The 16,253-nt window shown below is 43.3% G+C and overlaps 1 protein-coding gene across 1 annotated transcript in view; it reads left to right on the top strand.

Moving 5' to 3' along the window:
- Window positions 1–16,253, top strand: part of PTPRT (protein tyrosine phosphatase, receptor type T) — a 344,949-nt gene that overhangs the window by 217,898 nt on the left and 110,798 nt on the right. Inside the window, exons 11-12 of the mRNA XM_026076804.1 lie at window positions 10,415–10,616; window positions 14,124–14,226. Coding sequence (XP_025932589.1) covers window positions 10,415–10,616; window positions 14,124–14,226 — 305 coding nt within the window. The remainder of the gene's footprint in view (window positions 1–10,414; window positions 10,617–14,123; window positions 14,227–16,253) is intronic.

The following is a 16,253-nucleotide window of genomic DNA, read 5'->3' as shown; positions in this document are numbered from 1 at the left end:
GCAGTTCAGTTGGATTTATTTGCTATCGCTTAGAACGTTAAAACAGGGATTTTTTTAACTGGCTTCAGAAAGAAGTCTTAACTTCTTATTTATGACAGGTGTGCATTTATGGGGGAGGTGAGTTGTCTTCCCCTCTATTTCTTAAGGCTGAATTTAGCAAATTGACTTGCAGTTTTCAAAGATCTTTGTAACTGGCCAGCCTGTATTTTAGGGAATTATGCTAGACAGGAACTGTACAGGTATTAATTTAAAAAAAATAGAAAAATGGGTTTGGAAATTGCACAGCCTATTTCCATCCTTCACTTTCTCTGTACAGCTTCTTTTCATCTTTCTGGTGAGGAAAATCTATATGTGGGACAGCTTGATGGCATAACTTGAGAGACAGCTATATAAACTGCAGTCGGAGTCATTGCCTGTAATAGGCGATGCCAGAAAATGATCCAACCTTCCTTTTTCAGGTGTTCTGCCATCCTGTCATGCTATGGCAAGCTCAGCTTCAAAATCAATAGTGTATGAAGAGCATGGAGAGGTACAACAAGCAGGTTATTGGATCATTAGCCAAGCACAACAGCTCTTCTGCGTTTTAGTCTTGAGTGTTTGGTGGTTGAGTTGCTGGTGCTTCCAGTTCTGCTCTAAGTCGGGAAATGGAAAGGTCCAGACAACAAGGGAAGGACCAAAAAAATGAACCTGTGAAAATGAAGCTTGAATTACAGATGCTGATATGAAGGAGGCAACACAACCCAAAGGTTGGGGTCCTGGATTGCATCAGAACTGATTTTGAAGGGAGTTCTGATTCTTCATGCTGTGTGAGTCCTTCTTTTAAAATCAATTTTGACTTTTTTGTATGGGTTTTCGCAGGCTGATCTTTTTTACCTGGGAATGCAGCTTCGGGCCCTATTTGCTCATCCCTTCCTTTTGAGATGAGCATGTAGACCTGCACTTAGGTTCCCGGGACACTGAAGGAAGCTTAAATGTGTGTTTGAGTGGTATGCTGGGCTCAAAACCTTGCTTGGCTGCTTTGAGTTGGTGTCTCATGCAAAGTATTCTTCCTGGCGGTCGGTGAGCTACTGCTGGTGTATATGCAGAAGTGTAACCAGGCTTGCTACCATTCGTGTTCATTATGAATATGAAGACCTTTGTGAAATGTTTCACGTGCCACAGATGAGGGTTTAAGCCATAATCTGCCCAAACTATGCTGCTTTGTCTTTTAATTGTGTTCTGTCTGCTGTGGAGCTGATTGCCATGTAAAGGCTGTTTGTGGGTATGTACCTTACATTTATATATCATTGGAATTAGCTGACTTGACACCTGCTTGGGTTTTCTTCCCCTGTGTGATAGCTTATTTCGGTAAGGTGATGGAGGGGAGGAGAACTACTTGTTTTAATTTGCTTTATGGAATGGATTGAGGTTTTACCGGTCATTACTGTCCCTAAGCTGTGAAACAAGTGTGTTCCCCAGCATCGCCGGGTTGCACAGGGCTCGCCTGCTCATGTGCCTCAGTTCCTGCTGCAGCATGGGTGACCAGGATGCAGCCAGGTTGCATGCCTAAAACCATGACCGGGGAAACACTCCTGCTTTCCCCAGTCTGCTTCCAGAAAGATTTATCTCCCTGTAACGTCTGTAGGTTTCTGCACAATTCACCTCTGGTAACGTATGAACCCTCCTTGGGTTCTTCTTGCCTTGCCCTTCGCACCCAAGCGAGACAGGCTTGCACTGCTGCGTGCGCGTGGAGGTGAGCTAGAGAAAATATATGTGCGCTCTGGAAAAAATGCAGAGCTGAGTCCCCCACCTTTGCCACTCTCAGTCTTGAACTTTAAAGCAAATGCGTAGCCCACATCCAGGGTCCTGCTTGTTTATGATCTGCGCTCTGCTTGGTATCAACCTGGGAAATGTAAGCGGCAAGTGTTATCAGAGAGAGCCCTTGTATGCGCGAGTGGGGAGCGCGTCGGTGTTAATGTCCCTGGGAACCTGAAGCAGAGTCTCTGTAGCAGGGAGAAGCAGCTACTTACAACTATACAAAATAACAATATAAAATATGTTTCACTTCGATCTATAGTGTGCACACATGCGTTTGTACGCTTTGGAAAGTGGAAGAGATCTTTAACTGTTTGCTGAAACTGCTGCTTTGTCAAGATTAAATATCGAATTAATAACTGAAGATAAAGAATTTATAGAAAAGTCAGAAACACAAAAGTTTGGGCTCTGGCTCGTTCTTTTGTAACCGTTGTTGTTGGGTTACAGCTGACGTGGCTGCTGCTTTGCATCCCTAAATCTGTTTTTTTTTCACTCCCTGTCTTGCATTAGCTTCTTAAAGTGTTTGGCAGCTGCCTGTGCCGGGGTGCTTTCCCATGGAAGCGTGGCTCTGAGAATGACCCAAGAGACAGTCTAGAAGCAGAGAGCTGATTTTCATTCTTAAGTACTTTTCAGGCTGGGTTAAGGTGTTGGGTCGTAAGGTTTGAATTCTGTTTTACTTATGATACAAGCAGTGGCGAGTCATTCTTTTCCTTACTGTGCTTCAGCCCCGGTCCTAGGAGGTGTCGCTGAGGAAGAGGGGACGGTTAAACCTTCGTAGTTTGACCTGTTGTGCTGCGAGTGGGGAAGAGCCAGATCGTGGTCAGTGGTGGCGTTTGCCCTGCAGACCCTGGCAGAAAGGGCTGGTCTGCGCGAGTGATACGTCCAATTTAAGGAGTATCTCTGCAAGCCTCTTGTTGTCAGGTCCAGCTTGAAGGCAGACAGGTRAAGCTGTGCTTTGGGGAATGGCTGTTTCTTGTGGCTGTTTGCCATGAAGTCTGAAGCTGCTTTTTGTATTAGGTATCTTATGAACGTTGCACAGCCACTTAGGTTCAGAAAGAAGCGTTTCAGGAGCTCAGTATTAACCACGTGAAAGTAAAGCAGATGCGGTATGAACTGAGGAAGAGCCTTGCAAATCTTTTGGTCTTTCTGAGGTCAGTGATGTCTGAACTGAAGCGAGATGCTCGGTAAAACACCTCTTTACCTTGTGCACCCTTTGGGCACGCTGAATTCAAAGCAAAAAGTTTAGAAGACCCCGTGAACTGAAGCTAGCATCCTTTCACCCTAGAAAAGTCATTTGCACAGTTAAATTATATTGCACATGACTTGTTAGCACCTGGCTTGGGGAGCGCCGCTTCCCTGAGGCAGTGGCTCAGGAAATGAAGGAAACGTTCTGATAGCTTCAAGTTCAAGGATATTTCTGTCAGACTCCTATGCATCAGTTTGTTTGTGTTTATTTGGGGGAGAGATGGGAAAAATGAAGTTTGCCTGGTGGCTTTATTAGAGCATGGCGTACCATATGTAAAGCAAGATTAAAAACTAAATAGCCTATTGTTTCCCAAGGAGTTTTCAATCATGAAGGTTTTCAGTTGGTTCCCCCTCTCCTCAGTCCGTGACACTGAGGCCAGTGAACGCATCCGGCTCTCTCCGCCGATCCCCGACTCCCCCATCTCTGCCCTCTTATGCCCTGCATAACAACTTCTCACCTTGCAAGATCACACTTTGGCTGTGACAAACTTTTTTTCTCACTTGTTTGTCAAGTTTTGTGCTCACCCTGTTAGGAGATGAAATTGCAGCAAGCGGTGTTGGAGAGCACTGAGGGGCAGTTACCACTTTGGGGCACCTCCGAGCTAACCTGCTACCCCAGCTGGATGGAAAAGCCGCCCTCTTCTCACCTCCTGCTAGTTGAACAGYAGTGGAAAAGCTGAAACCCATGACCATCATCAAGGACCCTTCCTTCCACTGCCACTTCTATGGGAAGGCCACCCCATACCTTCTCCCCCTGTGCCCCTGCGTGTTGCATGATATGATAAGACCCAATGAATAAAAAAGTCCTGATTCCACGTCTTGTCTCGCAAGACGGGAGTGATTTCAAAAAGCAGCTATAACTCCGGAAAAACTGCATTTTCTTCCAGCTTAATGAAGTGAAAGAACTAGTCAGGTTGTCTGTGGAGCCCCAGGTTCTCATCCTGGCAAGRTCATAAGTATAGTGATTTTGGTGTGTTCCTAGTCCTGGCTCCTCTGTTGACCATAGCACAGGATGGTTTCAGTCTTGGGACATTACTGGCACCCCCCCCCCCCCGAAGTATCCCCAGAAGTAAAGGATTGTGTGTTGTATTAGCGAGAATGGCGAGGCTTAATGGCCTGTTTTATAAAGACAGGGGCATAAAACGTCAGTGGGCACACAGGGGGTAATGTAAATGGATTTATGGGTTTCAGATGCCTTCCCCAAACTGCTGTGCAGGCTGTCGCTAAAATGGAAAATAGATAGAAAGTTGCATAAAGTACCTCCAAAGTAGTGTTTGATGTAGCAGCGGCACTTGCCATTTGCATTCCAACAGGCTGCAATTGCTGGAATCAGAGGGGAGGCTTAAAGCCCTGGTGTTGGCTGGTGAATATGGTTGTGGAGAGCAAAATTCTGCTCACCACAGTTGATTAATTCTACATGACAAAAGAGATGAGATAAAGCGGTGTTTGTACTGGGATCGGTTGTTGTGGAAAGAAACACATGAGCATGTTTTTTGCCTTGACTGGCAAGCTCTCAGTCTGGAGACATTTGAGTTTGCTGCCCTCAGTTTTAAGGTTATGAGCACATGAAATCCTGGCAGTTCAGTTACTCATCAGTGGGAAAGCTAACAGGAATGCACCGAATGCATGGGATGACTACATGGATTTATCAGCCGTGATTTGAGCAGGTTATTTGTTCTTGTTAATTAATTAATTAATTTAAGAGGATTAAAGACCCTCCAAAAAAGCCATCCAGCGATTCCAAAAGGATTTTACTGCATAGCGTTGGAGGGCAAGAAGGGCCGTGAATGAAATGGTAAGATCTAAATTGCAGTTTGGTCTTGTATTAAGTTTAGGACCTCATGGTTGAACACTAATTCCTTTGAAAGGAATATCTAAACATGAAGGGTAACTCATCACATCTCTTGACTGTCTGTTTCACTGTTTAATTACCACATTCTTAACACTATATACCCTTTTTCTCTATGCTTTTTTTTTTAATCTCCAATTTCCAGCTACATTTGCTATTACTTTTTTTTATTAAAAAAAAAAAAAAAACAGGACAAGGCCCACACTGCCTGCACACATGAAGCTGGAATAAAATCCACCAGACTGGGTTATTGTCTTTATTTGCTAAGCATGGTATAGAGCTGCAGAGATAACCTGGGCGCTGGACACAGCGTCGCTGCGACGGCGGAGGCCTAACCGCTAGTGTTAATTCAGCTTCCCGTGCCCCGTTCTGCCCTCTGGTCTGTGCCTGGTTCTCGGACTGAACAGGCAGAGGCAAGATCTGCCTGCTGAGCCCCTGTAATAATGCATCCCCGCATCTCCATCTCCTTTTGCACGTGTGAACACACTTGCCCGAACATCTGCAAGCTGGGTGAAAACTAAGGGGATTAAGATTTTTATTTGCTTGCTTCTTGAAGAAATATTTGCAATGAAAAAGAGCCTCCTCGTTCAGTTAATGCTTTCTGCTGTGGTCTTGCCCTTCACAGTGGAAGGTTTTTTGGTTTTTTTTTTAAGTCTTGTGCTGTAATAGAAGTTTTACAGTCACAAATGATGATCGCGAGTAAAGCGTTCACATTTCCCTGGAGCGTTGTGTTAAATTAGGCTCTGCGAAGGAGAGAAGAGCTGCCTTTAATGCTCTCAATATTACATCTTGATCTTGGCGGTTGTTAATGTAGTGCTTACTTGGTGATTGCAAGGAGTTAATACTCTCAACTTTTAAAATGAATGGAAAACAAAGGGGAAAGTGGAATAAAATGGTCTGGTTAATGGGGAGTGAGAGGGCACTGGAGTAGACAGAAAAAATTTCCAGGACGTCTGCTGAGCTAATAACAAGGAGTGAACTTGCTAACCATCACATTTCTTACACTCATCTGTTCTCATTTTATTCTCTGTAATCTAACACAGCAGTTACGTGTCACTGAACATTCGGAAATTAAATATATGATGCCCTTTTGGCGGTTTCCAATAGCCTTGCACTTGTACAGCTGACCTGCTTTAAATTTTGTTCATGACAAATTTGGACTGATGTAGCCAAATTTTGCACAATTCAGATGGGAGCTAAACTGACCGGAGACTCGAATTGTCATCTCCCTCTGCCTCCTGAATAAATCATTCCTCCTCAGGTGGATAAGTACTTAGATCCGAGTTTCATCCCTCCTGTTGTGGTGGGAAAGYGGCTATTATTTATCTTTCCAAATTCCTGTGCTGTCTGACTTTTTGAATTTCYGGTTACTTCACATCTACTGGTGCTGTTGCTTCAGTTTAATACCCTTTTCCTTAGCTCAATGAAAGAGAGCCCAAGGAAGCTTTCGATTTTGGTTGTGTGTATTCCTTGGTTCTGCTGTTTTGTAGCCCGGTCTGGTGTTTGCCGTGATGAGAACCATAGCAGTGGCCATGAATTTTTTTCCCTGAGACCATCAAGTTGCAGTGGAGCCAATACGCAAATGCTAAACTGCATATGCAAACTCCAGACAACCATCCCAGTCTGTGGAGGTGAGGCACAACTTTGTCCATCACAGCAGTCTGCTGGACGGGGGAGAGTAGGTAATAGCTGGTTAAAAACACAGATTCTCGGTTTTGTGAGAAATTCCCTCATCTTTGTACTTGCATTTATTCTAAATCAGAATCAAAACAAATATTTTCAATATTTTCAGCAAACTGGAATCTGTAAAATATATTTTTGAATATTTTCTTGTTTGCTTTTTTGTCTAGTTTTTTAAACGTCTAATTTTATTTCATTTTTTTCAGAATATAGGAGTATCATGTGGCATGACTTGTCATTAAAAATAGCATATGTTAATTTAGAACAGCTGCTATCTACTAATCGAGTCATCTAATTTTCTAGATCAAAATCTCTTGTTTGTTCTGTAGTGAAACGGTTTGTCCCTGGGAACAAGAAATGAGGATAAATACTCAGCATATCAACTAGAAGAGTAGGTGCTTTTTTCTGACATCCTTCTTGTTCAAGGCAGGTGGCATCTCTCTTCTCCAGACATGTTTCGGGGCATTTATAAATGACTTCAGAGTTGGAAGTTTCCATAGTTTCTTCTTGAAAACTTTTCCATGGTCTGATTCCCTGAAATTTCTCTTGCTTCAGAACGTTAACTTAAATTAAGGAGAAAAAAGGCAACATCTTAGTGTCGCCATTTCATCATAATTTGGTAAATTATGGATTGATTCACAGACACTTTTTGTGCCGTCCTGGCTAAAATATAATAGTGCAGCTCCTGCTCTGTCATTGCCATGGCAAAAACTCCAGATCCAGGATGGAAATAAATACATGGTGTTTCCTTTCTTCCTGAGGGAAGGACCCGGAGAGGAGAAAGGGGTGGGAGGACACAGTCGCTCACTGCGGGAGCTTTCCCATGAACACAGTCAGTCTGCTGGGCTACACTGGAGTCTTAAGAAAAATAGTGGCRTTGTACGTACTTGTACAGCTTGCCAAAATAAAAAAATATGTGTTTATATGTATTTCTACGTGAAAACTAGTCCGTCAAAGTGATGCATTGCAGCATCTTCTCTTTCTCTAAGGAGAATGCCCCTGAGGCAGACACACGCGTGCACCCACAGACAGATCTGGTGCGACGTGCTTYGATATCCAGGAGAGGAAATACCTCCACCTGCGATAAGCGGCGACGGTTCACACTGTGCGAAATGCTGCCGGGACGGATGGCAGTACGGGTGTGCGCCGGCACAGCCGGCCCGGCAAGAGCAGTTGGAACAGGGGGGTCGGAGAGCAGCAGTCCGTCGTGGCCAGATGGCAGCGGGCGGCAGAGCTGGGGGGCAGAGCTCTCTCAAATATTTCTGCTTACGGGCTGGACCACRCGCACGCCAGGAGTTTTGCCCTGCTGCCTTCTTGGTTTCTACTTTAGTTGCGTCCACTTATTGTGCCTGCGTTAAAATGAAATGGTGCGTTTTAGGGACAAGGATTGTTTTCTCCGAATGGTTTTACCCATTTGGATAGAGCTTCTGCTGTAGTAACGATAATCTGGCATTCTTGAGGATGTCTCACAGTTTAGATATGCCGTGAAGGTCTCTTTACTATAGCTTATATCTTTCAAAATCTTTGAGGAAGTAATGGAGTCTGATTTCAGTGACCGGTCCTTTTGAAAATTGCCCCAAACTTCAATCTCCAACCTCAGACATACTTCCCCTCGAGTATCTTTTGCACCTTCCCTACTTTTAGTGAGTTTTGAATCCAGGTTGTTTGAAGGTCCCTCGTGCTCCTCTTCGGTGCTATAGTGAGGAGCAAAAACCAGCCCGATTTTGTAAATCCTAGGGGCTTTCCTCGTTTTGTCCTCTWGAAAGTGCTTCCAGTTCTGCTTGCCTTAAGGCCAGTTTTTTTAAATGAAGAAAGATAACTCATTTTATAGTAAATTCAGAACTGGTGAARGTAGCTGAGTTCTTTTATTTATATGCAGATCAAGGACAAGTGCATCTTCCACTTATGTTGACAGCCTTCTGTATAATGTCTTTGAAAGCAAGGGCCACTGGTTTCACGTAGGCTACTGACTGGCCTGGCCTAGTGGTAGGAAACTCCCCATCTCACCCCCAAAYTCCTAATTTGTTCATCCCCCCTGGAACTTTATAGAATTGGGATTTCCCTAGCAGTTGAGTTGCAGATAGYGCGTATGGGTTTTATGAGTTCGTTCCCAGCTAACACTAAATAAACGTATTTTTCCTTCTGGAATTTGCTGTGGCAGTGACTGAGTCATGTGTCTAAGGTAYGTGATCCTCATGCAAATTCCAGGGGTGTTTTTCCATAGGTTCCCTTGCTGCCTCCAAGTGCCTTGGTGCAATAAGAGCTGTCATAGTATTGTCCCCTGTCACGCGGCATGGCACRTGCCTCACCTTACCTAAGGAAAAGGAGTAGGCGTGAAGATCTCTCCTGCCCATTTTAATTTGTTTGTTTTAATGACCATGCTGCTTCTGACTCTTTCTCAGGTTTCTGGGAAGTAGTAAAAATTAAAAAAATTTTGCTGCTCTGTTGGTCCGGCTGTGATTCACCGCCCCTCTTGGTTACGTTGTTCAGTCTTGGCTATCAGCGCTGTCTATGTTGTTCTGCGCTGCCCAAATAATAGTGTTCGTACACCCACACCCTTCCCTGTCCATTTGATGTCAGTAGGATCAGCCTCTTTCTCTTTTCTATCCTGCTATTAAGCTCCCTCTTTTTAAACCTTGCACATTTATTTTTCCTCCAAATGCAACACTTTCCTCCTCTCGTAAAACCAGGGGCTTAAATTTTTTCAGACTCTTTCAGCAAAGCTGGGAATCAGGTTCTCGTGGAGTCCTTCATAAAAAATTGAAGCCTTGCTATATTAACATACATTGATTTATTCATGGTGTTTCATTACAAATAAGCGAGGATCCCATAATATCAGGAAAGGTTAGGAGAGCAGCGGAGCACGCTATATTATATTGACAGCTCAGTTGAAATTGAGCTGCCTTTGGATTGAATTTGGAACGTAGGGAAGGAATTGGCTGGTAAATAAGTCATGAGTTTTACTTCCAAGTGTCTGTATATCACCGGGGTTGCCGCCGGTAAGCGTAACGCAACGCGAGCCGAATTTCAAAGGTGTGCTTTCAGGCCGGGCTCCTCCGAAGGTGCGTTAGCACCAGCCGTGTATGTATTCACGAATAGTTCTCCAGGTCTGTAACCCGGCTGGCTTATTCTCTCGGGTGAAAACCAGGCACGGCATTACACATAAACCTGCCAAGCCAGGCTAAGAAGCCGGGGGGGGGGGGAGGAAATTATAGCAGCAACTGTCTCAGAAACTCGGGCGAGAAGAGAAGGTCTTGTGTCTGAAGACTTGATGGTATTTATTTCATCTAATCGTATCGTTTCATTTCAACATTTCATTTCAGCGTACTCTCGTTAGGGCGGGAAAAGAATTCCGAAGACGTTGAAGTCAGGAAAAGGCTCCCGTTGTTTTCAGTGGGCTTTGGAGAAGACCGTTTGCCAGAAGCAAAAAAATACTTGATGGAAAACATGTCCTAGTCTTGCACCGAAAGTTTTCATATGCTATGGGGAATTACATGGGAAAATCTCGTGAAGTTTCTGCTGCTCGTGCGGTGCCTTCTAGGTTGGCTGCAGAAGGTCTGACATCTGTAACAAAAAGCAAATCTTTGCACCTTTTGTTGTAAATCAGCACACGCTCAGGTTTTAGCAGAGGGAAGAAGTTAGTTTCTTACTAAGTAAAGGCTTGGAAAAATTGTCATGTTTGCTTGCCAGCATCCAAATGCAGATCTGTTCACTGGAGATGCTGAAATAATATCTCTCCTTTAATTTTCGATCTCTAGTCTGCAGCGATGATGCAGTAGGGGAGCAGAGAAAGGGCAGGTGCAGAAGGCCCCTTATCACCTTACTGTCCTTGTTCTTCATTTGCAGATTACATACAAGGCCGTTGGGTCTCTGGATCCCAGTGCTGACCTGTCCAGCCAAAGAGGGAAAGTCTTCAAGCTAAGGAATGAAACACATCACCTCTTTGTAGGATTATATCCAGGGACTACGTATTCATTCACCATCAAAGCGAGCACAGTCAAGGGCTTTGGGCCACCCATCACAACACGGATTGCAACTAAGATTTCAGGTACTGCTTTGGAGAAGAAGGAACCTGATAGGACTTTGTTCTTTAGATCCACAGCTAACAGACAGATTAAACAATACAAAAGTGTTTAACTTAGTGTCTCCTATATGTTCTTCATAGGCCAGATTTTTAAAGGGGCCACAATCCAGTGTCTGTGTTCATTTGGATTACAAATGCRGTGGTTAGAGTTGACCTGAGGATCATTTTAATGAGAACCTCCATTAGTTCTACAGCTGAATTGTCCCTGTAATAGATTRTTGATATATGTTTAGTCTGGTAGGCACCTTCAACAATGTGGCTTTTATCTTCAGAATGCACCCAACATGGAAGTGATGAAGTAGTTGAATTAATATTAGAAAGAGATTAAAAAAAAGGGGAAAGCAGTTTTTGTGGRTTTTCTTCTGAATAAGGGCAGAGGAAGGGTTTGAGGTAGGCAGACAAGCATATGAAAGACGCTAAAATCAGGCACTGTTGCAGGGAGAAGGCTCCCGTGTCCTTGGGGAAAAAAAAGAGGGAACTTGTGCTAGCTAGACAAAAAAGAAGAAAGAAAAAAGATGGATAAGGGGATGGTGGAGAAAATATGGGACAGATATATGCAGRTTTTAATTTTAGGATTTAACTGATAGTACTAAAATGGGTTCTCTACCAGAGTTTAAAACTGCCTTTTTTTGGACTGTCTTTATCTGTTTTCTCAGTAAAGCCAAAACAAATGTTCATTTTAGAAGCCTAATGTACTGATTCCTTGGGAAGCACTTGTAATGCTTGAAATTATGGCTGGTGGMGTAGAAAAGTGTGTGCAGCAATGCATATTTTCCTTTGCCCTTGTTCAAAACTGGTTAATAAAAATAAGTTGTTAGCTGCAAGTGACAGTGTAAATTTTTAGGAAGCAAAATATATCCATTCCCTCTCCGAACCATCAGCAGGGTTTGTACCYGTGGCGTTTAGTGCAAAAGCCCATGTGCCAGCACTTGACACAGTAAAGCCATTCGCCGTCAGGAACAGCTCCACGGACTGCTGTGGTTTATGCAGCCCTGCACTTAAGGAGAGTCATGGCATGCACTCTCATCACTTGTGTCCACAACAGAASAACAAAATAGCACCATAGAGGCAGTGCTTTTCCCCTCTGATTCGGTTTCTTTTCATTTTATTATTCAGTGAGTGCTCAAATCATGTTAGGAGCCTGCATGATTATTAACTGTATGCACATTGAACTCTGGTTATCTTCTCTTTTCTGTCTTCCAAACATCTGGTTCGCAGTAGGCAGGCACAGACTCCATGCAGGCACTAGGATAGTCTCTGACATTAGATTATCCCGTTGYATGGTCAGTTCTATACATGTAATTTGAAAATTTCTGCTAAACTTGCTCTGAGATGCAGTCCCAAAGGCAGCAGGGAGAAAAATTATTTTTGCAATGGCTTATATTTTCACTTACTGAAATGTCCCTATAAGACTTTCTGGCAAAGCATATTTTTTAAAAGGAAAAGGCATCTATGTTGTAGGAGTGTGTGAGTATATATATTTGTATAGGTGCACATTAATTTAGTTCTTTATCATGATTAAATGGCAGAATTCCTAAGGAATCTTAGAAGATCAACATTAAATCAATGAGCAGTGCTTGTCTTTTTAGAGAGGTCACTGCTAACTCTCATTTTACTGAGGTGCTACATAAATATTCCCTGTGGAGTATATAAGAAAGCTGCTATATCTGATTACAGTCTTTTGACTATTACAGACAGTGATCACTGAATTACACTCCATACCATTAGCTAGCCCTGCCAAGACCTAGGTGTCTTTCACCATCTACTTAACTCTATGTGGTCTGAAGGCAAGACTGTAATTTTGCTGTGTCCGGTGCAAAGGTTTATACAAAAGATTAAAGATTAAACAGGTCTTGTGCACAGCCAGAAGGAGACACTTGAGCTCGTTCACATCTCAGAAGCAATTTTGTTGTGTGAGCACGGTGCTCCAGCTAGGCTCATAGAAGCTGCTTCAAAGCAGAATTAYGGAGTCGAGAAAGTGAGTTTCCAGCCTGTTTCTGGTGGCCAAGCTGGAGCCTTTTGGGGCACTGCATTGAGCTGCAGAAACATCCCCTCTGGCTGAAGCAGGTGCTGAACAATTTTTATTTTGGCATCTCTAGAACGTGCTGTGATATCTGGTAGAGAAGACTACTGGTGAGGAAGTGCTGTGATACCTAGTGTAGAAGACAGCTGGTGACGTGCATCATCTTTAAACGACTGGTACTGCTTTCCCTGGATGCAGAGCACCTTTTTCACAGAAATCCTTGTAAAGGCATTAATTAGCATTCGTTCTGAACTCACTGCCAGCTTATTGATGGGGAAGTTGGTAGCTGAGCTGATAATAGCAACCACCATTCTTGACAGTTTGGGGGCTTTTAAATAAAATTCCTGATTGTAAGCAGGATTACAGTGGAAATCGCTGTGAGAGGATTAAGCGTGGAACCCCTGCAATGCAGTTTGCCCTTGCGAGTCGCAGTTGAACTGAGGGGGACTACACTCTTCATTTAAATTCTTCTATTTGCTTTATCCTTAAAGATGTTTCGACAAAACTCACATCTTTGGGATAAATCYGATGCCACGCTCACTTGTGATCTCATTGTTTCATCCACAGTAAAGATATGTCCCAAACAGATGTCTGCTATTGGGGAAGGAAGAAGTAACATATTAAGCAAAATATTAATGTCTAAGGAAACATATCCTACTTTCATGAAATGACCCTAATACAAAATAACAAAGCAGAAATAGTCTCGGRAGTTAGACTTGTTAGGCTAAGTGTGAATATTTTGCTGTTTTCCATATTGTTTTGGGGAAGATCCTCAGTGAAACGATGGACACCATGGGTGGTTACTGCTCTGATACAACTGTTGGAAGCCTTGCAGCTGCCTATTGCTTTTAGTGTTCAAAATCACTAAAGCACTGGGGTAAAATACTACCGATTTGAGTGCTGAAATAACCTGGCTAATTTGTGCTCTTCTCTTTTCATGCTTTCCTGCTTCATAACACGCCCTCCAGCTAATCAAGGAGACACGCAACTTAAGCCTGTCTATTAAAAACTACACCTAAGATGTGGGAGGTCTAATCTAGGGACAAGACCAGAGAACAGGAGCCAGGCTTCCTGCCTTCTTTTCTTAGCTCTGCCACTGATTCGCTGGTCCTAAGTGGTATCCTTTAACATCAGTGCAGGCTTTTTTCTTGTAAAATTGAAGAAATGATCCCATCTCAAAGGATTACTAAGTCTTAAAAAATTCGAGACAGGATTTTCAAAGCCAGCTGGAAGACTTGRGTGTCCAGTTCCTATTTAATTTTAGTGGAAACGGACATACAAATTTTTTAATGGTGTTGACAATTTTGGTCGTAACACTTGCAGAGTAGTTTGATGTTTCATTTAAGCAATGTTAAATAGTCCCCAAGAAATGTTAATATTATGTTGCCATCACTCCCAAAAGCAGTAAGTGGTATATACCTAACGCACTGCTTTTTGTTCTGCCGTAGCACCGTCGATGCCCGAATACGACACAGACTCCCCCTTAAATGAGACCGACACTACCATCACAGTCCTGCTGAAGCCTGCTCAGTCGCGGGGAGCGCCTGTCAGGTAGGAGTTTGGTCTTTTTTCTCAGTTTTCTCTCTTTTTTTCCCCAAGTTTCACTCAAGCCTCTATCATTCTCATGTGATAATGCAGCTGCTGAAAGCGTATGCAGGCTAAAAGGCCAACTCTGCTGTTGATTCTGCCTTTCACAAGCTCCTTTTATAAATGCCTCAGTCTGCTTGCCTCCTGCTGTTAACCTCCGGGAAGGATTGCTGATAGCATTGCACGGGGTTATTGCCCTTTCAGCGTCACTTCGGATGCCTGTGCAATGCTGGCACTTCAATACGTGGAAGTCTGTGTACGGCAATGTTGTAAGTTTAGTATTTCCACGGAAAGATGAAGGAGGCTTCAGGTCTCCATCCTTTGCCCTCTCTTCTGTAACGGATAAGGCCTTTCTTTGTAACCGAAGCAGGAATGCCCAAACTATCTTGGGTAACAGAGCACTGGAACAAGTTGCCCAGAGAGGCTGTGTAGTCTCCATCCTTGGAGATGTTCAAAAGGCATCTGGACAGGGTCCTGGGCGATGTGCTCTAGGTGATCCTGCTTGAACAGGGGGGTTGGACTGGATGATCTCCAGAGGTCCCTTCCAACCTCAACCATTCTGTGATTCTGTGACCTTGACAGTTTTGTGGATGCGTTTGTTCGGGTTGTGGATCCAATGGGACTCCTCACACTTTGTGTTACGGTCTAGCTGTTGCTCCCACACTGTATGGAGGACGAAGCAGGAGCTAAGGCAGAGGAGAGGAGCTCTGGGTTTGACCGGACTCTGCAGTCAGTCTGGGAGTGAGGCTTTGTTGGCTGCTCTGGGCAAGCAGTCTGCAGAGTAGAGGATTTAAGGGCAGGAAACTGCACACCTACCCTTGGAGTAAAATGATGACCACGTAGAAAATACTCCTAGCTCTCCCTGAGTTGGGTCCATTCTTACTGGTGAGATGTCCAGTACTGGAATGGGACACTCGATGACAGATTGCTCCCTGACTGTGGAAATACGACTTGCAGAGTCCTGTACTTCATTGCTGTCTTTTGTCTAGGTGAATTTGTATGCCGTGAAAGATATCGGCACAGAAAAATGAACTTCCTGAGAGAGCCAGCGTTGACAGCTGCCCTTATCTGTCCCCGGCAGAAATTCCAGTTAGTCGTTCGTGCTGCCAGTCTCTTCAGCTGAGCATAGGAATTGGTGTTGCTTATGATAAAACCTGTTGACGTTTACCTAGGGAGATCTGGGCTGCTTTGCAGAAATATCCAGCAATCATTAGCTTCCCATAGTCTCTTCAGACTTTTAGCTTGAGTTTTTAGAAGAAACTCTTGAGATGTTTTCTGTGGGCGATACTTTAAAAACATGTAGCTCCTTCTTTCAAAAGTGATTTGGGTCTGTACATCCCATTGACACTTAAGTGCTTTTGAAAGATGTCCCACTAAGTATTTAGGAGCAGACTAGTTACATGTAAACCTACTTGGTTTAATGAAATATGCTGTGTCAGTTAGTGGTCCAACATAAACCACAGCTTTCCCCCAAATTGCTTTGATATTTTCAAGCAGAAAATCTGTTCTTTAAAACTTCGAACCATTCTGTTTCTAGTTTGTTCTGCTTTAAAGTTTTACTTTAATCTTTGGTACTCCGTATGAACAAATTTAGGAGCCTATTCTCTAAGTCCTGTAGYGATGTTGTTCTGCCAGAAAAGAGCAGTAAAATCACGCATTTCTGTTTTGTTTCATTTCTTTATATAGGGGAACATTCCTCTATCTTGTTTTACCACCTGCTGTCTGARGAGTTGTAGCTATTTTGTCTTTTTATTGAAAAGTCTTGCAATTTTTCTCAATTTACTACACTTTAACCACATTCAGTGAATAATGTCTTTTCCAGCAAATAAGTCAATTATAAAAGAAAACCTGTAAGCACTTTTATAAATTTCCAGTCTGGTTTCTTTAATTGCATTGTAGTCTATTATATACACATTCGCAGAGACGGCAATATTTAATTCCGCATCCAAGTGATCAGGTTACTGCTGTAATGAGCCCATTTCGTTGACTTG

This window comes from Apteryx rowi, unplaced genomic scaffold (genome assembly GCF_003343035.1).
Source record: "Apteryx rowi isolate R43461 unplaced genomic scaffold, aptRow1 scaffold_44, whole genome shotgun sequence".
NCBI lineage: Eukaryota > Metazoa > Chordata > Aves > Apterygiformes > Apterygidae > Apteryx > Apteryx rowi.
Note: the sequence above shows the minus strand (reverse complement) of the source record. Positions and strands in the feature narration are given on the sequence as shown.